Source organism: Stenella coeruleoalba (assembly GCF_951394435.1).
Source record: "Stenella coeruleoalba genome assembly, chromosome: 1".
NCBI lineage: Eukaryota > Metazoa > Chordata > Mammalia > Artiodactyla > Delphinidae > Stenella > Stenella coeruleoalba.
In genome coordinates, this window is record NC_137169.1 from 128,453,786 (window position 1) to 128,475,108 (window position 21,323).

A 21,323-nucleotide genomic window follows, 5' to 3' on the forward strand; every position below is an offset into this window, starting at 1 on the left:
CTAAGATTTTTCAAGTAAGCCTCAGGATAACCACAAAACAAAAATCTATAGTACATACACACAAGATAAAGAGAAGGGAATCAAAGTATACCATTATGGAAAATGATGAATTCACAAAGGAAGTCAGCAAGAAAGGAACTACAAAACAGAAAACAATGAACAAGTATTTGCTTGATTATTTAGGTGTTCTGATGTAGTATGCATATATACTTATGATTATTATAATCTCTTGATGAATTGCCTTTTAATTACTTCAGATGTAAACAGACTAAATTCTCCAGTAGACTGAATTCTCCGATGAAAAGGCATATAGTGACTGAATAGATAAGAAAATAAGACCCAACAATATGCTGCCTACAAATAACTCTGTTAGGTCAAAGGGACCTAATAGACATATACAGAGCATTCCATCCAACAGCAGCAGCAGAATATACATTCTTCTCAAGCACACATGGAACATTCTCCAGAATAGACCATATGTTAGGTTACAAAATAAGTCTCAGTAAATTTTAAGAGATTGAAAGTACCTTTTCCATCCACAGTGGTATGAAGCTATAAATCAGTAACAAGAGGAAAACTGGAAAATTCGTAAATAAGTGGAAATCAAACAACACACTCCTGAACAACCAATGGGTTGGAGATTAAATCAAAAAGGAAATAAAACAATATGTTGAAGCAAATGAAAATGCAAATATACCAAAACTGATGGGATGCAGCAAAAGTTGTGCTAAGAGGGAAGTTTATGACAATAAATATCTACATTAAGAAAAAAGAAAGATCCCAAACAACCTAACTTTACACCTCAAGGAGCTTGAAAAATAACAAACTAAGCCCAAAGTTAGCAGAAGGAAGGAGATGACAAACATTACAGCAGAAATATGTTAATAGAGAATGGAAAAACAATAGAAAAGATAAAACAGATAATAATCTTATCTTTTGAAAAGATAAACAAAATTGACAAATCAGATTTATCAAGAGGAAAGGAGAAAATACTCAAATAAATAAAATTATAAATGAAAAAGGAGACATGACAACTTGATACCACAGAAATACAAGGATAATAAGACACTACTAGGAACAACTATATGCCTACAAATTTGACAACCTAGAAAAACAAGAAATGTATATATTTAACCATTCAAAAAATATAATCTACCATGTCTGAATCATGAAGAAATAGAAAATCTGAACAGACCAATAATAAGTAAGGAGATTGAAATAGTAATCAAAAACCTCCCAACTAAGAAAACCTAAGACCAGATGGCTTCACGGGTAAATTCTACCAAACATTTGAAGGAGAAGTTAGTGCCAGTTTTTATTATACTCTTCCAAGAAATTGAAGAGCAGGGAACACTCCCAAACTAATTTTATAAGACCAATGTTACCTTGATATTAAGCCATATGAGGATACTAAAAGAAACCTACAAGTGCCAATAACCCTAATGAATATATGTGCAAAAAATCTCAACAGAATACTAGCAAACCAAATTCAACAACACATTAAGAGGACCATACACTATGATCACGTAAGATTTATCCATGGATACACAGGTGGTTCAACATACACAAGTTAATATGATACATCATATTAAAAGAATGAAAGATACAAATTTTTGGTCATCCCAGTAGATCAGAAAAAGCATTGGATAAAGTTCAGTATCCTTTCCTGAAAACTCTCAACAAATTGGATATAGAAGGAACATACCTCAACATAATAAAAGCCAAATGACAGTCCCACAACTGGTATCATGCACTACAGTGAAAGGTTCAAAGCTTCCCCTCTAAGATCAGGAAGAAGACAAGGGAGCCTGCTCTTATTCAGCATAGTGCTGGAAGTCCTACCCAGAGCAGTTGGGCAAGGAAAAGAAAGTCATCTTAATGACTTAAGGAAAGAAAGAAGTAAAAATGTTTGCTGATGACATGATCTTATATATAGAAAATCCTAAATACTCCACCAAAAAACTGTTATAACTAATAAATGCAGTAAAGTTTCAGGGTACAAAATCAACATACAAAAATAAGTTACAATTCTGTCCACTAACAATTACCTGAAAAATAAATAATCTTATTTATGATAGCATCAAAAACAATAAAATACTTAGGAATAAATTTAACCAAGGAAGTGAAAGATTCATACAGTGAAAACTATAAGACCAGTGATGAAAGAAATTGAAGAAGACACAAATAAATCGGAAAATATCCCATGGTCGTGGATTGGAAGAATTAATATTGTTAAAATGTCCATACTACCCAGAGTCATCTGTATATTCAGTATAATACTCATCAAAATTCCAATGGCTTTTTTCACAGAAGTAGAAGAAGAATTATAAAGTTCATATGGAACCACAAAAGATCCCAAATAGCCAAAGCAATATTGAGAAAGAACAAAGCTGGAGGCATCCCACTTCCAGATTTCAGACTATACTACAAATTACAGTAATCAAAACTGTGTGGTACTGGCAGAAAAACAGACACAGAGACAAATGGAACGGAATCCAGAGCTCAGAAGTAAACCCTACATGTATGACTGAGCAATATTTGGCAAGGGAGCCAAGAATACTCAATGTGGAAAGGATAGTCTCTTCAATAAATAGTGTTGGGAAAACTGGATATCCACATGCAAATGAATGAAAGTGGACCTCTATCTTACAGAAGTCACAAAAATTAACTTGAAATGGATGAAGGACTTCAACATAAAATGTGAAAGTATAAAAATCCTAGAAGAATACATAAATGGTAAGTTCCTTGACATCACTGTTGGAAATTATTTTTTGGATATGATACCAAAAGCACAAGCAACAAAAGCAAAAGCAAGTGGGACTATATCAAATTGAAAAGCTCTGCACAGCGAAAGAAAATGAAAAGGCAGCCTGTAGGATGGGAGAAAATATTTGCAAACCATATATCTGATAAGGGGTTAATACCCAAAATATAAAGAACTCATACAACAGCAAAGAACCAAATAATCCAGTTAAAAAATTGGCAGAGGGCTTAAAGAGACATTTTTCCAAAGAAAAGATAACAGCCGCCAACAACTACATGAAAAGGTTCTCAACATCACTAATTATCCTGGAAATGCAAATCAAAGCATAATGAGATATTATCTCACACCTGTCAAAATGGCTGTTATAAAGACAAGATAACAAATGCTGGCCAGGATGTGGAGGAGAGGAAACCCTGGTTCATTATTGGTGGGAATGTAAATTGATGCAGCCACTACGGAAAACAGTATGGAGGTTCCTCAAAAAATTAAAAATAGAACCACCATGTGACCCAGCAATCTCACTTCTGGGTATTTATCCAGTGAAGATGAAATCACTATCTTGAAGAGAATTTGCACTCCCATGTTCATTGCAGTATTATTCTCAATAGTCAAGATATGCAAACAACCTAAATGTCCGTCAGTGAATGAATGGTTAAAGAGAATGTGGTGTATACGTAGCATGGAGTGTTATTCCACCCTAGAAAAAAGCAAGGCTACCTTGCCATTTGCAACAGCGTAGGTGGACGTCCTTGAGGACGTATGCTCCATGAAGTGAGTCAGAGAAAGATAAGTAGTATGTGATCTCACTCATATGTGGATTCTAAAAACATTGGACTCAAAGAATCGGAGTAGGATGGTGGTTGCCAGGGGCTGAGGCGTGGCAGGAGATGTTGGTTCAAGGGTACAAACTTTCAGTTATGAGTAGGTTCCAGGGATCTAATGTCCAGCATGGTGACTGTAGTTCACAAATACTATACTGTGTATTTGAAAGTTGCTTTGAGAGTAGGGCTTTAATGTTCCCACCATACCAATGATAATGAAAACAACAAGTCAGTAACTATGTGTGATAAAGGATGTGTTAATTAACCTTATTGTGGTAAAAATTTCACAATATGTACGTTTATCAAATCATCTCGTACACCTTAAGCTGACAGAGTGTTATATGTCAAATATAATTCAGTAAAGCTGGAAAAGTTGTAATTTTAACTGTAGTTATCTAATTCCATGGTTTTCTGGGGTTTTTTTCCCACATAATAGTATATGTGGAAAATGAGATTTATATGGTAAGCTTGGGTAAACAGATAACGACTGTTCTTTCAGATAATTCCAGAGAGAGCGGGGAGGAGTGGAAGGCAAGGAAGAGAGGAGGGAAACTGATTCTGTACTTTTCAGTACCTACCTCTGATCGCAGACAGAAAGCATTGTTATGTATAGGTATAAGACCAGAACTTCGTCTGCCTAACTTCATAATTAACAAATGTTCCGTTTATTTATTTTACTTTATTTTTCAGTCCTACAGTCTTCAGATATATGCAGTAGATTTTCTACTGAAAATACACTGTTTTAAAATGCATTAGCATGACTTGGTATAACATTTAGTACTAATGGGTTTTACAGAAAAAAATAAAACCACTTCTCTTTTTTAGCTTTAGATCAGCAATTCACATCTGTAACCACTCTCCTGTTGAGGCTCTCATTCCATCACACATGACTGACAGAAACCTCAGCCCTGACTGAATCTAGCAATTATCTCCTGCACCTTGGCCCTTGGATGATGATGGGGAAATACCACATTGTTGCCCTTAAACACTAGGCTGAGCACCCACCAAACTGAGTGCTCAGCAGTGCCTGAAACAGTTGTTTCACACCTCCTCAAGCCCCCCAACAACTTCCCTCCTAGGAGGGAGCTTTGCTCCTACTATACACACAAAATAATCAGGAATTTTTGCACAAAACTCTTAACTTTGTACCCCAGATTCTAAAATCTCCTTGGATTCATACCTCCTCTCCTCTTTTCTCATCCCTATAACAATGGGAAAATATTCTTCAGCTTCTGTCCAAGGCTCATCTCACTGTCTTGATCAGGATGCCCTCTTCCTGCCTCCTCAGGGGTGTGCGTCTCTTCTTTTCTGGCTCTCCACTGCCTCACTAACTCCCGTGATCACCTGAACATGTTCAGGTCTGCTCCAGTCTAAAGGAAACAGAAACGACAAACAGACCTGTCTGGCTTCACCTCTTTCCTCCTGTCTTTACTTTCTTCTCCCTTGTACTGTCTCTTAAATACGTTGCCCCCATACATGGTGCCTCTCTTTCCTCATACTCCATGATCTTCTTAATTGGCCTTCTGCTTCCCATCCTGCCACTGGAGCTCATTTTACTGTGTGTGGCTTATGCTCTACACACACTTACCATTTTTTGAGCCATCGCCTTGCTTAATGTTCTGCCACATTTGTTTGAGAATTTTTTGGATACCCTCTCTTCCTGTGACTTTCATAAACACACCCTCTAACTATATTCTCCACACAGTTCAGGTGGTCCTTCTCCCACGGTTTAGTGGCTCCCTCTGATACCTTGGGTACATCTGCAACTCTGTAGTCTGTCCCCTGTCTCTCCAGCTTCATCCCGTGACATTCTCTCTCTCCTGCTCTGCATTCTAGATATATTTCTTCTTTTTTTAATTTCAGTTTCCAAATGTTTTCTGCTTTCTTTTAACCTCTAAGACTTAGTGCATATTGTTTCTCCATTCCGGAATGTTCTCCTCTGCCCACTTTATAGCCCAAATCATCCTTTGCTTGTCTAACTAGTGGCTTTCTAAATTAGAGTGGCTTTCCTTGTGCTGTCTGGTAGTATCCTATCCTTTTAGCATAACACTCATTAAATTTTACTGAGCTATAGGTTTAGATGCCATCCTTTTTTATACATTGTAGAGACCTATTTTGTTTAGTTCACCATTATATCTCTATAGGTGGAAGATTTTCTTTAATGATTCCTGCTCATTTATATTCAAGAGACATCACCATTCTTAGGAACAGTTTTTGAAATTATTAAGCCAGTGAATTTTCAAATTGAGTTCAAGCGTTCCCGCAGGATACCTTGTTTGCACAAAAACTAGGTAGCTCTGTGACATTTTTCTCCATGTATGCTATGGGGCTTTGGAGGGCAGGGACTTTTCCTGTTTCTTTAGCATTGCATAGATTCTTGAATAAAATAAATTGAACTTAAGTGGGACACAGAAATGTATTGATTTTGGAAATTATTTAAAATAGCTCCTCCTTAGATCTCAACTAAGAAAGTTCTAGCCTCTGACATTAACTAGCCTTATAATTAAGACATGCTCCCAGGGGCCTCCCTGGTGGCGCAGTGGTTAGGAATCTGCCTGCCAGTGCAAGGGATACGTGTTCAAGCCCTTGTCCGGGAAGATCCCTCATGCCACGGAGCAACTAAGCCCTTGCACCACAACTACTTGAGCCTGCATACAGCCTGTGAGCCACAACTACTGAGCCCACGTGCCACAACTACTGAAGCTGGCACGCCTAGAGCCTGTGCTCCGCAACAGGATAGGCCACCTCGGTGATGAGTAGCCCGCGCACCGCAAGGAAGAGTAGCCCCCACTCGCCGCAACTAGAGAAAACCCGCGCGCAGCAACGAAGACCCAGTGCAGCCAAAAATAAATAAATAGATAACTTTATTAAAAAAAATAAAGACATGTTCCTCATTGCATTGGCTTCAGTTTCCTCATTTGTAAAATTCTGATTCTACAATGTAGGTGAATAAGCACTGAAGCTATAATCAAGCAAAACACTAATACTATATATTCTGCCTTTTCAAAGGTATATAGTCTCTGAACTGTGGTTTTACAAATGCATAATTTTAAATATATTCATCCATGAATTCCACAGAGTTAAGTAAATATTATTCATTTGTGTAAATTAAAGTTTTTCCTGCATGAAAAAGTGTAGTTGAATCAGTAATATTTTAAGTTATTTTAATTTTTGGTTTTAGTTACAGGCCAGAAAATGTGAAAGGTCTGGTTGCAAAGGAAAATAAAATATTACTAAATTTATCTCACTTTACATTAAAAAAAAAAGCCTCAGGAATTTGGAATACTTGTGATGGTGATGCACAAATAATACATTAAATACTCTCCTTCCAAATTTACTGATTTAATAAAAATTTGTATATTTTTCTCACTACACTGTAACATTCTTTTATTAAAATAAGAGATTAACTATATTTATGTAAAAATCAAGTTACATGTTCTTCCTTTCATGTTTATTTGGTTTCTGGATTGTTGGTGGCAAAGTTCCTCTTTAAGATGTGGAGTCTCCTCTGAGTTACGGGTGGACAGTGGACAGAAGAGAAACACAGTGTGTCCCAGTCACCGCAGGCAGTGGTGACTCCTACCAGCAGTTCCCATCCTTTCACCCATAAAATCAGCATAAAATCGACCTAGCTTTGCCAGGTCAGATCTCGCATCTGGAAAGTAATCCCCAGGGAACAGAAAATTCCGTCATTGTGCATAAATTTGAAAATTGGACTATTATCATTTTTTTTCAGAGCTCTTTTGTTTCTTCCTCTGCAGTCCTTGTGGAGAGTTGCTGCCAACATGTGTCAGATACGGGGTAAACCTAACCACACAGGCAGTAACTAAGTTAATCCATTTCAGATACGGATTGCACATGATTATAATACATTTTTGGGTGCTGAAGTGTAACACGCATTTAATGAAAAGAAGAGAAATAGGGTATTTTCCACTATGTGACTAAACCGATACTTGCTGTTTTCATGTATTCACTTGTTCATCCTCTGTGAAAGAACAGACCAGACGGGACAGAAAAAACTGCGTAGTGTAAGGGATGAAGAAAAGTGAGGGAGGAAGACGTCATTAGGTAAATGCTGCAAACAGCAGGGCAAAGTGTTAGGCCTGTCCAACAAGACAGCTATCCTGGCTTTAAGGTGTAAGTGTAAGGAATCTGTCGTATTTTCTCAAATGGCAACTGTAAAATTGAGGTTGTTTAAAAGGGATATTTAAAATATTCACAATGAAACTCTCTAACTCCATTATTTATAAGAAGGGACTATTCCACATTTCTGCATGATGACTTGTTTATAGGGCCATTAGTTATTGTGTTAATTTAGCAAGATAATAACTTGTTTAATATTTCATGAAGAATCCATCATACACTTTTGTTTTATGAGATGCAAATCTTAATAACTACTGTTTTGGTAAAACTGCCACATAAACACACACACACATACATATATGTACATACGTGGGCACATATATATGTTTTCCAACATAATTTCTACAGGACGTTAATGTTTCAGTATTTTTAGGTGATCTATAAATGTCACAGTCATTTTAGAAATGTACACATTTTGTTTTACATGAAGGCATAATCATTAATGTTAGCTCCATAAATTAGTAATGCATTATTCTTATATAAGATGTTTTAAATGATTTTTATGTAGCAACTTTTTATTCCTTAGTAAAAAGGTTAATTGTAGAAAGTATGCTTCCTTTTTTTTAAGTTAAAATATTTGAAAAAAATTTTTTTGAGCCTAATAAGTAATACAGCAGGAGAAGCCGCCTCATGCTCAAAATGTTGCTGGTAATTACTGAGTTTTGAGATTAAATACTTGAAATTATGCATCCTTGGACTGTATTTTTTAAAAAGCAATATGGTATAGTGGAAATAGTGGGATTGAGCCGTAATTTTTTACTCACTGGGTGCATAAAGTGGTATTTTTGATATTTTGATCCTGTCTTGTCGGTTGTGCTTGTTACTTATATTGGGCTTTCAAAGGCTTTTTCGGAAGTAATATTATCCTTTGTACAGTACCCTTTTAAAGCACATTTGCAGTATTCAGAAGTATGTTATTGACAGAATTAAAAGATACGTATGCAACCAAAATATTTTTTAGTGTTAATTAAAAAGACTTCTTTTTATTATGCTAAGTAGAAGAGAAATAGTGTGAAGAAATAACGAAAATGAAAACCAGTGCGAAAATTTATAAAACAACATTGATTTTTATATATGAATAACTGGATATAATATATTAGAAAAATATCTATGAAATACCCCAGAAATGTCAATTGTATTTTAAACAAGCTTGATGCCTTATGCCTACCAACTTATCTATTGTTTTAAAAGCTGATTTATGGTGTTGCAAATATAGGATTTCAAAAGTGAACCTTGATATAAAACAAACATTATTACTGTGTTTATACACTTTTATTGAGGATTTTATTTTCTTTTTCATTTTTTAAATTGAAGTATAGTCGATGTACAATAAATAAATGTAAGTTACAGGTATACAGCATAGTGATTCACAATTTTTAAAGGCTATATTCCATTTATAGTTACTACAAAATACTGGCTATATTCCATGTGTTGTACGATACATCCTTGTAGCTTATTTATTTTGTACATAATAGTTTGTACCTCTTAATCCCCTATTTTGCCCCTCCCCTTCCTTCTCCCCACTGGTAACTACTCATTTGTTCTCCACATCTGTGAGTCTGTTTCTTTTTTGTTATATTCACTAGTTTTTTTATTTTTTTAGATTCCACATATAAGTGATATCATACAGTACTTGTCTTTCTCTGACTTGTTTCACTTAGCATAATACCCTCCAAGTCCTTCCATGTTGTTGCAAATGACAAAATTTCATTCCTTTTTTATGGCTGAGTAGTATTCCATTGTGTGTGTGTGTGTGTGTGTGTGTGTGTGTGTGTGTGTGTGTGTGTGTGTGTGTGTGTACACACATACATACCGCATCTTCTTTATCCATTCATCTGTCAGTGGACACTTAGGTTGCTTCCATATCTTGGTAATTGTAAATAATGCTGCTGTGAACATTGGGGTTCATGTATCTTTTCGAATTAGTGTTTACATTTTTTTTCAGATATATATCCAGGAGTGGAATTGCTGGATCATATGGTAGTTCTTCTACTTTTAGTTTTTTGAGGAACCTCCATACTGTTTTCCACAGTGGCTGCACCAATTTACACTCCCATCAATAGTGTAGGAGGGCTCCCTTTTCTCCGCATCCTTGCCAACATTTGCTATTTGTGTTCTTTTTGATGATGGCCATTCTGACAGGTGTGAGGTGATATCTCATTGTGGTTTTAGTTTGCATTTCTCTGATGATAATGATGTTGAGCATCTTTTCATGGGCCTGTTCACCATATGCATGTCCTTTTTGGAAAAATGTCTTTTAGGATTTTAAATGGAAATTTAAGATGTTGTATTTTAGTCTAGTTTCTGAGGGCTGTAATATAATTGATTACATATTTACCACATTTATATTTTTCTTTTCAAATTAAAACCAGTATATTAAGTGGAGTTAAATCTGAAAATTTATATTTCAGAATCTTAAAATCTAAGGTATATAAGTAAAACATGAGTTGCTAAAAGAAATAATATTTTAATAATCTGACCAAGTTATTCTTTTTATTATTCCTGTTCCAAAGGTCATTAAAACCCTTAAACTATCAAAATATTTAATTTTGAACCTCATCAACTGTAAATATTTAAAGAAAAAATTTAAAATTATTAGAAAAAGTAGCTTTGACAATTTTAAGAGTATTTGAACAAGACTGTTGCTATAAATGTGTTATTTTCTCTGTTTAATGCTCTGTGTCAATTATTTACAGATCCGGAGGTATTGTGGAAGTTCCCAGAGGACTTTGCAGACCAGGTTGGAACCACATAATTTTTAAAAAGCATTTAAAATTGGAGAATTAATTATTATTACTACTGTTACTACTACTACTATGACTACTACATATGAATTGATTTAAGTATTTTCTCTTGATCAACTCTGAGAATAAAAAGCCATGTGTGCAGAATACATGGAAAATGTTTTGAAATTACCAGGTAGATGCGTGATGAAGAGGCCCTTTCGTGAAGCTATTAGGAAGTGAATGTTTACAGTTTCAGCATGTTTTTATACTCTTTTAATGTGTCTGTGGAATATATATTTGGAAACAAACATTTCCCCATCAGAAAACTTGATGATGTGGTACTTTGAGGGATACCCTTCTGTAAGTAAGACAGTAAGAAGTAGTAACTGCTATAACTAAGAGGTCAGTTCTACCCTTGTTACAGTAATGTTCGAATCATTAACGTATATAAGTTGAATTGACATTATTTTCTTATTTTAAAATAATTCTTATCTATGGCTTTTGTTTTCTTAAAATGGGAGACTTGGAAATGAATTTACTGCATTTGTATTTTAATTATAATATTCTCTAGTTCCTTAAGTATTTTGTATAGCCAAAACTATGAATTATTTTGACATAATGTATGTAAATTTTAAAAATCTTTATAATTTTTATTATGGATTTATCATTTTGAAGTGAGTTATATGGTTAACCGTACAAATTTAAATTTTTATATAAACAAGTACTACTGGAAATCTGATGAGCAGGTTCCTTTTTTTATCTACAAAGAAATGGGGTAAAACAATCTTGTCACTTAAAATTATAACACTACCAGCTTAACCATCAGTTAAGTTCACAGGTATGATTCTCATAATTTACCAAAATAAAAGCTGATAAAAGTATTCATTTTAAAGCAGTTCATTCAGAGATATACAGACACATGTGATTTTGATGTGGAAGAATAACTTTCTACATGTGAAAATCAGTATAGAAGATTAGGAAATGTCACTGAAAAAGTGAGTTAAATGAGCATGTTAAATACTAATTAGATCTAGTGCAGTCCTTGACTGTTCTTTCACATAAAAAGAGAGCATGTACTCTTAATTTGTTTTTAGCCCCTTGGAGAAAGAATAGATTTATAAGTATCTTAAGTATATAAAATAAGTCCCCACAGTGAAGACATGATTTGTACATATGAGGCTTAATTGGGTTTGTTTCCCAGTAATGGGAAGTTAGGTTAGACACTTGTTGACTAATGTTACTGTTTTGAAATATCAATACTATTCCTCTCTTGGTCTTTCTAGTTCTCTCTGGTCTAACCTCCTGTCCAGATTCATTTTTCTTTTCTTTTCTAACTTCTACCTCTTAAACTGCCCCTGAGAATTCCTAGGGTATCTGAAGGCTCCTAACTTTGGGTTCACATAAGGGTGATAGTGTACTTGTCGAGTTCAGCTACAGTAAATTTTTCAGTGAGACCAGCAATTGCTGTTCCTCTTTGTGACAGATAAAACTGGTGCTAGGAATGTTTTAGCTGTTGCTTTGTTTCCCAGATTTGTGAGGTCAGTGGAACATTAATAAGCCCTCACATACTAAGTAAAACATAAAAGCATTTGACCATGTAATGGTGATGAGCATTCGTAACCCCCGGGATTCCAGGGCATGCGGTTCTTACAGACTTTTTGAAGGTTAGAGCTGAAAGGAGCTTTAGATACCATTTTGTCTTACTACTTCAGTTTATATTTAAAGAAACAAAACTTCATACGGGAATCCAGCCAAGGGCCTTGAAGAATGGTTTTGCTATATGCTTTTTGGTGAATATTCTGCGTACTACAGATGACACAAGTGCTCTGTGTGTATTTCTCATCCTTCTTATCTTTTACTGCTTTCCTATACTAATTGTCTACTTCTTCCTAAACAGCCTTTTCACTGGATCTGAGACTGCTTCAGTAAGAGTAATTCTTAATCTCTCCTTATTTAGCTCTTAACATGTACTAGGCACTATGCTAGGTGCTTATGTGCACAACTGATTTTATCTTCAAATTCTCCCAGTACTGCTAGGAGATAGTATCAGCCCTGAAACTGAGACTTAAGTAAGAAACTTGCCTGATAACACACTGCTTAGAAGAGGCAGAGCTAGCTGAGACTTGAGGGCAAGTTGGTGTAACTCAGAAGCATGTGTTATTAGCAAGGAAGCTGTATTATTCCTTCTGCTTGGAATGCTGACCCAAACCCTACTCACTTATTTTAGTTCTTTTAGAAAAAGTTTATTAGAAGTTTCCCCCCCCAGTATCTTTATAATTTGAAAGCAGTGTGTTGTTTAATCCAAAGAAATGATACCAATCTGTTTAGTCCTTTAGTTGTACCACATACAGCTCTTGGTCCATCATAGGCATTGGCTTATTATATACTTCTTTGCATGTGTTTTCCTTCTTTTGGCAATAGAAGAACCAATGGGACAACCCAAATCACATTTCAGGAGTTGTAATTAATTTTTGTTGTTGTTTTTTGTACAGTGGAGAATTTTGTGTAGGAGAGTAGGACTGAAACTATAAGCATAAACTGGGCTGGGTCTTGGCAACAATGAAGGGCCTTGCTGAAGAGTTGGTCCTTCAAATGAACTTAAGGAGAGTGTGATATAACAACATAAGTCTGTTAGGAATATTGATTTGGAAGAGATTTCAGTATGGATTGGTTGTGGGAGAAACTGGAGGCAAGGAAGTGAGTTGGCTTTGCAGTAGTGGCGCTGAGGAGCAGGAAGGATCTGAAAGAGTTGGTTACATTAGGAATGAAGTAGAGGATGAGTGTGTTAACCTGAAACAAATAGACTGCCAGACGTTTCCATGGCAAAGGTAGGTTTATTCGGGATCAGCAGAGAATTGCAGCTCGGGGTCTGCAACCATGGCGAGCCAGGTGCAAGTTCCTGCCTGATGAGGGAAGGAGAACCTTTTATCCAGGAGAGAGGGAGTCAGGAGAGCTGTGTAAACAAAGAGGCCGTGGCTTTTCATTGGCTGAGTCCTTGCAGGAAAGAACAGTATTTCTTCTCCCTGTTGGGTTCCACCATGGTCACAGGGTGTGAGAGCTCCCCCTTCTGGTCACCCCAGTCTATTTAATTCAGGTTTTTGTTTATTAATTTTTTACGAGTGTAAAGGGGGGAAAGAGAGACTGCGTGCAAAGGTGTTTTGGGGAGCATGGGGTGGAGAAGAGTAGTGAAGAGAGAATGAGTTTCTTTTTGGCACTTTGAGAAATCTTGAATTATCTTCCATGCAAGTGATGGGAGGGGACTTTGGGGATTTAGGAAAAATGGAGGGTTTGCAACCTCCGGAAATAGAAAGGTGTGAATGAATTTGAGGATTTACAGACCGATTTAGTTGATGTCAGATTTATGTTTTGCAAATACATTGAGAGCTGTGGCTGAGAAGATTAATGCAGAACAAATCTTCCCATCCATGCTGCTGATAATTGCAACATCTCCTATTACCTTTGTGAGTTCACCACTTCTGTATAAAATGAGTAATTTTGTTTCTTTTTGCTGCTGTCAAGCTAAGCTCTCCATTGTTCTTACATTCCTGTTGCTCACATTTACACTTAATAGCTTGACGCTGTTTTTCACAATACTTGACTTTTCCCCGGTACTTTCTGCTTGTTATTTCATGGTTCACTTTTCTGTAGGTGTGCTGCTTTCATGAACCATCGGCCTCTTAGGGCCACGGCTAGTCTGTATTTCTTGAGCGAGAGGAGTCAGGCTTTGGGAGCAAACTATACCTTTAGAGAGTGGTCAGAACTAAAATCTTATAAATGCTGGAGGCATTTTTGCGTTTGAATCACGGCTCTGTATTTACAGATTGCATGAAGTGTTGCTTTCGGCAGGGGTTTTCTCTCTCTTAGTTCCTCACCTGCAAAATAGGGCTGACGTTGCTACTCTGACAAAAATTAGGGTAGGAATGACGTCTATGAAGCATAGCGAGTGCCTGGCACATAGAAAGCACTCCATAAATGTGAGCCGATAGTTCTATTGTTACATTGTAATGCCATGAACGTTTATTAATTTATGATGAGGAATAGATAAAACTGTTTTATGTAGAGTATTGTTTTTATAGTTTGATAACAAGTTGGAGAATTTCACTGCTTTATAGACCTCCAGAAAGATGTATAATTTTATAGTGTCAGGGAAGAAGAAATTATCCTCTACCCTTCTAAGTCCTTCTGGCTGGCTTAAGAATTACATTGACATGAAACAGATTAACAGGAGAAGAATCAAACAAAAGGTTAATAACTTGTACACGTGGGAGAGACCCAGGGAGACTAGTAGGCAGCCAGAATGGCAGAAACCCTCCCCTTAAATACCATCTTCAGCTAAAGACAAAAGAGGATGTTGGGGGTCGTGGTTTGGGACCTCAAAGGGGAGGAAAGCAATTCACATGGAGAGGGAGAAGCAAATGTTTGGTAAACACGTGTTTGCTGGGTCAGGCAGGGACGGGGGCACAGAGTGGACTCTGATCTCTCTAGTCTAGTTCCCCCACCACACCTGGCCCACTGGCCCATATTCTTTGCAGGTATCTCTGGTGACGGGTCTATTCTGGGAACAGGCCCTCTCTCTAAATTCTTTTAGGCAGTTACCGGGGAGGGAATAAGAAAAACTTCCCAAGTCTTGGTTTCTTAAAAATAATCAGCCTGAATAAATCTTCTGCCAGAGACACACTTTGTGGTGACAAATATTGCTCCCCGATGGTAGCATGAGAGACATCTTCAGGATGGCTCCCAGCAGAAGTCATAGGACCATGGAGCCATCCTCTGCTAGTAATGGCCAACACACAGAAATCATTAGGTCCGTCTGCTTGGTTTCTAGATAGGAAAAGTAAGATGATGAGGCGCTGACCCTAGGTCATATTTCTTGTTTACCTTTAACTCTTCACTCTTGCAGTATTTTTCCTGCTTTCACACAAACTGCAGGCCTTTCATGATTCTGGGTCATTTCTTATGTCTCAGATGCCATTTTCCATTTCTCTGATGTGGTTCCTTTGTAATACAACTTAGATGCTTTACCTGCTGTGGTATATTGAAGCATTCCTCTTTTTGTGTTCCGTAGGCATTTTTTGTGTTTTGGGGCTTACTGCGTTACCTGACGTGGAGGAGTTGTTCTTGTGCATCTTATTTCAGGGGATGCTCCAACTTAAGCTTCTTTCTCAAGCCATGGACTTTTATATATTTATTTTTGACTTCTGTGTCCCCCACTCAGCTGCTGTACTCAATCTGTCATCAAATCTTATTGCTTGTGCCTCTTTTATGTCTTGTAAATCTGTCCATTTCTCTTTACTTCTAGGGTCCTTTCCTTAATTCACATCCTCCTAACTCTCCTTTTCACCTCTATTTTTGTTCCTGTTTAATGTATTCTCCACAGTGTAGCTAGAATGATCTGTAAGACAAATGATCTCACTAAAGGGAAAATACTGCTACTGACATCACTACTGTCACTGGTTCCTTACTGCGTGCTAGGCAGTTTTCTAACTACTTTACCTGTAGTAGCCCAATTAATCCTTATAGTACCCTTATAAGCCTAAGGGGCTACTATAATTCCCATTTTACTGATGAAGAAACAGAACTGCAGAGTTAATTGATATAGCAGGAGTCACACAGCAATAAGTAGCAGAGCCATTATTCCAAGCCAGTGTGACCCCAGAGCCCGCTGTACTAAATGCTTATTGAACTCAGTTCTCCCCACTGACACCTTCAAGATAAAGGCCAGCCTTCTTACCATGATCAAGCCCCTTGTTCAAGGCCTTTGTTTATATCTTTAGCCTCATATTTCTGTCTCCCTTTCCCGTTGTCTAATACAAAAGTGGTCTGCATTTCATAGCCAACAACAGTTTCCCTTATGTACTCACCATCCATTTACCTTCTCCCTTTGAACATGGGAGTCCTTCAGCCTGAAATGCTAGTCTCCTCCTTGCTCTCCCCTTTGCTTGTCTTTCTGGTCTCAGCTCAGAGGTCATATCTTCTGAGAAGCCCTTTGTTTGTCATGGGTCTGGATTGGATGTACCTCATTGGAGTTCCCTCAGCATTTTATGTTTCCCATGTTATGGCACTGAGATCTGTCATCTCTTTACTTTCTATTTACCCCATTAGACCAACGATCTCTGAGACTAGTATTAAAGAATAATTTTTAAAAGAAAATCGTGACTCCTACACAAATAGAAGATTTTATTTGGTAGAAGTGTTTTATTTTTTTAACTCGTTAACTGGCAAGGGCATCAGTAAAATGCTATAACCTATTCAAAGGAGAGTTCAAAGTATCACGATTATATAGGTAAATCAGGAATATTGTAATATATTTTCAGCGACTTTTTTACATGGGGGCGTGAGGGAGGAGGGGCATCAGCTTTCCCTCCATCGGACGTGTCTGTGGACAAATATCATTTGCGATGCTGTCATTTATCTACAACTTACAGGATTATAGAATAGCTTAGACAGTGAAAAATGCAGGGCCCTGAAAAGAGGATGTCAGACGATGGCTTGTTTTTCATTGAAGACAGCCAGTAACCTTCAGTCCATTTCAAGTTTTACAATTTTTCCCTGCAGTCTTCCTCTTTATCCGGCAAGCATAATAATATCAAACAAAGATTATTCTAGATAACAAGTTCCATTAGGTTTGGCCTGATTATTTACAGAGGCAGGACAGGAGTGTTAATTTAGCCTATAAGCCTCCATGAATTTACATATCCAGGGCCATGCAGTGTAGAACAATTACTATATCTGCAAAATCAACTTCTTTCTGGAAGTTTTTATAAGGAATTTCAGATTAGACTTTTAAAAGCGTCTGTTTCTAGATAATCCCAAAGCTAGGAAACCAAGTCCAAGAAAGTATCTTTCCCAGATTTTATGTGTACTATCTGTAATATTCGTAAATTCCTCTCAAGCTTAACAAATTTGCTAAGGTTCCTGGGCTGTGAGGAAGGGACCTTCTTTAACACTGTCAGGCAGGCATTAGGCCAGGTTTCCTGGGAGGGCTTTGTAGGCTCCCTAAGTATAGTTAACCTTTATTCCTTCCAAGTGCCTTGACATGGCTGATTAAACAAGCATGTTTCTCCAAAAGGACACTTTAAGTAAGGCCTTGGTTGTTAGTCAGTTTTTCCACTTATATCCTGGTAAAGTGAATGACAGATTTTTATTAAACTTATGCAAATAATAATATTGCAATGAAAAGTAAAGGGACTTAGTAAGAGTTTCTGAATTCTGGGAGGGAAGGAATCAGTGAGAACTAGATGTAATTTAAAAATTATATTTCAGTTTACAGGAGCAGGGTTTACAGGATTATTGTGGGTTACAGACAGCTTAGGAAGAGAGGAAAGGGCTTCCTTATATGTCCAGAAAATAGAGCATTAAAACAGCATCAATATTTCACACAATAAAGTTTCCATTAGTTTATCCAACACAGTGCAGTAAATTATTGTTCTGCTGGACCTTGGCTTAGCAGTTTCATGAAACTTTCTGCTTCTTGACTAAAAGAGTCTTGGAAATCCTGACTCCGTCCAGTGGAATGGCCTGAACGTTGTCTCAGTGATGTCAGTTCAGAGACCTGTACCCAAGCGTCTGTTCTTTGAAGTGTCAGGAGTTTGAAGTACCTGATACAACCCCTTTCCACAAAGCTCTGAGGCTGACCTTCTTTGTTGAAAACAGACTGTGGCCTCTAGCTTATGGCAGTCCTCAGGGTATCAGAAACAAAAGTAAACTGTCTGTAGATGACAGAGACTTAATGGATATGGTTAATTTATTAATGATTATTTTCAAGTGTGAAATGTCTACTGAGGGTTCATAATAAAAATAAAATATGGAAAAGGAAATTTGTTTCCGTTGTATGAAAAATGAAGGTAATAAAGCCATTCAAAAAAAGTTTTAGACAAAACGTGTGTAAGACCAACAAGTAAGCCTGTTTTCGAAGGAGCCAGTTCAGGTTATGCCTGATTTATGAAAATGGGTGAACAAAATTTATGGAGGAAAGATCTTGAGATATAACATACAATAATCCTGAGGCATAATATAGCAAGAGTATACCCAGAATATCAAGTGAAGAGATTCATTGTATCTGGAGTAGGGCCTAGATGAATATATTTTTGTAAAACTTCAAGGGTAAGTCTAAGGTGCATATCCAGTTCTGAACCACTGGCTTAGAAGATACAAAGAATTTAAAATAAAGAACTAAGGTTGCGACCAAGTGGAATTTTAAATAATAAGTGAAATTATAACTGGCAATATTATACTATTGTTGCCTAATATTATCAGGCAAAGCACTGTCAGTAGTCTGATAGTATAGGAAAATTCAGCAGAACTATTTCGTAAGAGTTTGACTCTTGTTTTCCTGGAGAGTAAAACATATTCTGGAGACCAGGGGCATTGGCATGTCTCTGGAAACTTCCCATAAAGCATGTGATTTCTGAAATATTCATATTCATAAAATTTACATGTACAAATTTAACCTAGGGCAGGATAAGCACCTCTTCTGATTTGCCAGCTTTTTGTGTAATAATAATAATAGTTATATCAGACAACCCTCATGATAATAATATATCAAACAAACCAAATTACTTCTAGCATCTCATTTTATAAGGCAAGAGTACACATTCCTGTGATTTTCAGGGAATCTCTAGGAAATCTCCAAGATAGTTTTAGTTATAAAACGTATCCTGAAAGTTTTTGATTTTTTTTCTGCATTCAGAATCTGAGTTTGGGAAGGCAAAATTTAAAAAGTTGTTAGAGGATTTGGCTGTTTGATTAAGATGGGGTCCATAGGTGCCTAAGAAGCAACACTTGATTATCTGTTTAATCAAAGTGACACGGCTTCCCTGGTGGTGCAGTGGTTGAGAGTCCGCCTGCCAATGCAGGGGACACGGGTTCGTGCCCCGGTCCAGGAGGATCCCACATGCCGTGGAGCGGCTGGGCCCGTGAGCCATGGCCACTGAGCCTGCGCGTCCAGAGCCTGTGCTCCGCAACGGGAGAGGCCGCAACAGTGAGAGGCCTGCGTACCGCAAAAAAAAAAAAATCACAGTGACAATAAAATATTTAAAAGTAAATATAGACGGTAACACAATTGAATAGTTCTTTTGTAAATGAGGAACTTTTGTACCTCCCCACTCTGCCCGAATAATAGAAGACATAGTAAAATCAGTATCAAGGACAGAGAATTATTCTGTTAAGACACAGAGTTCTGGCTATCTCAGAGGTACACGGAGGTGAGGATAACTTTTCATGTTGCAGGCGAAAGCGTTAATCAGGAATCCAAGGAAGCAAGCCCACCAAAACTGAGTGAACTTTAAAAATTCTTACAGCTTCTTTTCAGTCAGGTATTACCAAACATTTTAAGTTTTATTCATTGTGCTCTGTCATAGTCAAGAACAAACTGACACTTAGAGACATATCTCGGAGATCTGCAAGGTCAAACTAATTTCATTATCATCACCATCATAATTGTGTCATTTGTGTTAACATGTAGTGCATCCATGATTGCTATCTTCAAATGAATTCATGTATCTTTTAAAAATTTATCAGTTTTGATTTCTAATACACTACATTTCAATAGTTATTACATAAACACTAGCTCTTCACCATCCTCAGCAAGTCCCAAGTATATAGAGGTAAAAAACCAAAAAAGCAGAAGAATTGCTGTTTTAGGATAAAACTGTTCTTTGAAAAAACAAAACAAAACACACAGTTGTATTTATCTGATACTGTTGTTCCTAGTGTAGTCTTAACCACTCATATTAATCATAACTTTTAACCTAAATAACTAACTTCTGTTTCACAGAAAAAGAAAAAACAAAAAACACTTGGGGGACAGATAACTGAGCACCTTGTGTCCTGCACAAGCATTTTACAAGACTACCAGACATGGTACCCATCATACCACTTTCTAACACCACACACCTCCCGATTAGATCTCTGTATAGTGGCCAAAATGAACAAGTTTATTAAAATGAGCCAAAAGTGTAGGATTTTCACAGCACACAAAAATAAAAAGTATATAGACTTAAATATGCTTAGTAATCAGTGTTTTTAGTATTCTATCTTAGAAATTATCTAGGTTCATAATATATATAATGTATCATATAATGTATAATACAATGAGTATACATTGACTAACTCAATATCATTTCAATATTTTGGTTACCTAAAGGTTTTCAGAATTATGTTTTAGCAGATACATTACAAAATATAGTTACTGTTGAAATAAAGCTTACCAGAATAACGATACAGTTTGGTTGAGTAGAAATTTACACCTTTTGTAACCTTAAACAGTATGCCATTTGTTCATCAAACCTGTATACATTTAGGGAAAACAACCCCAAATAGAATGAATGTATGCTTATATTGTACTTAATATTGATACATCAGAGAAGTCCCAGCTATATTTATTAAACTAAATTGATAGAACTAGGTGTTTGCTAAGGATTTTCCTTAATTATGTGAATTTGAATTCACCAAGAATTTTTTTGAAGTCTAGCCCATCTGAAGTATTAGAAATTCAGTTTCCTTATTTTATAGGACTTTTAGGAATAATCAGTTTATGCTCATTTCTCTCTATAAGCCAATCAGAATCGCGCTCCTTTAATTTAGTTAAAATTTTTGTAAAGGACTTTGTTTTTCAGAACAGCTTAAGGTTCACAACAAAACTGAGAGGGAGGTACGGTGGTTTCCCATTTACCCTGCCCCACGTTTGCATAGCCTCCTGCATTATCAGCATCACTTACCAGATGGTGCGCTCTTGACCAAGGATGGACCTACACTGATACCTAATGACCCAAAGTCCGTAGTCTGCCTTAGGGTTCACTCTTGCTGTTGTACAGTCTGTGGGTTTAGGCAAACGTATAATGACATGTATCCATCACTATAATATCATAT

General features: G+C 36.7%; 1 protein-coding gene across 5 annotated transcripts in view; it reads left to right on the plus strand.

Annotated features, from left to right (window-relative positions):
• The window catches only part of DENND1B (DENN domain containing 1B), a 341,500-nt gene that overhangs the window by 142,288 nt on the left and 177,889 nt on the right, over positions 1-21,323 (plus strand). For all 5 annotated transcript variants that reach the window (XM_079925473.1, XM_079925475.1, XM_079925476.1 and 2 more), the window contains one exon: positions 10,425-10,468. In XM_079925473.1, coding sequence (XP_079781599.1) covers positions 10,425-10,468 — 44 coding nt within the window. The remainder of the gene's footprint in view (positions 1-10,424; positions 10,469-21,323) is intronic.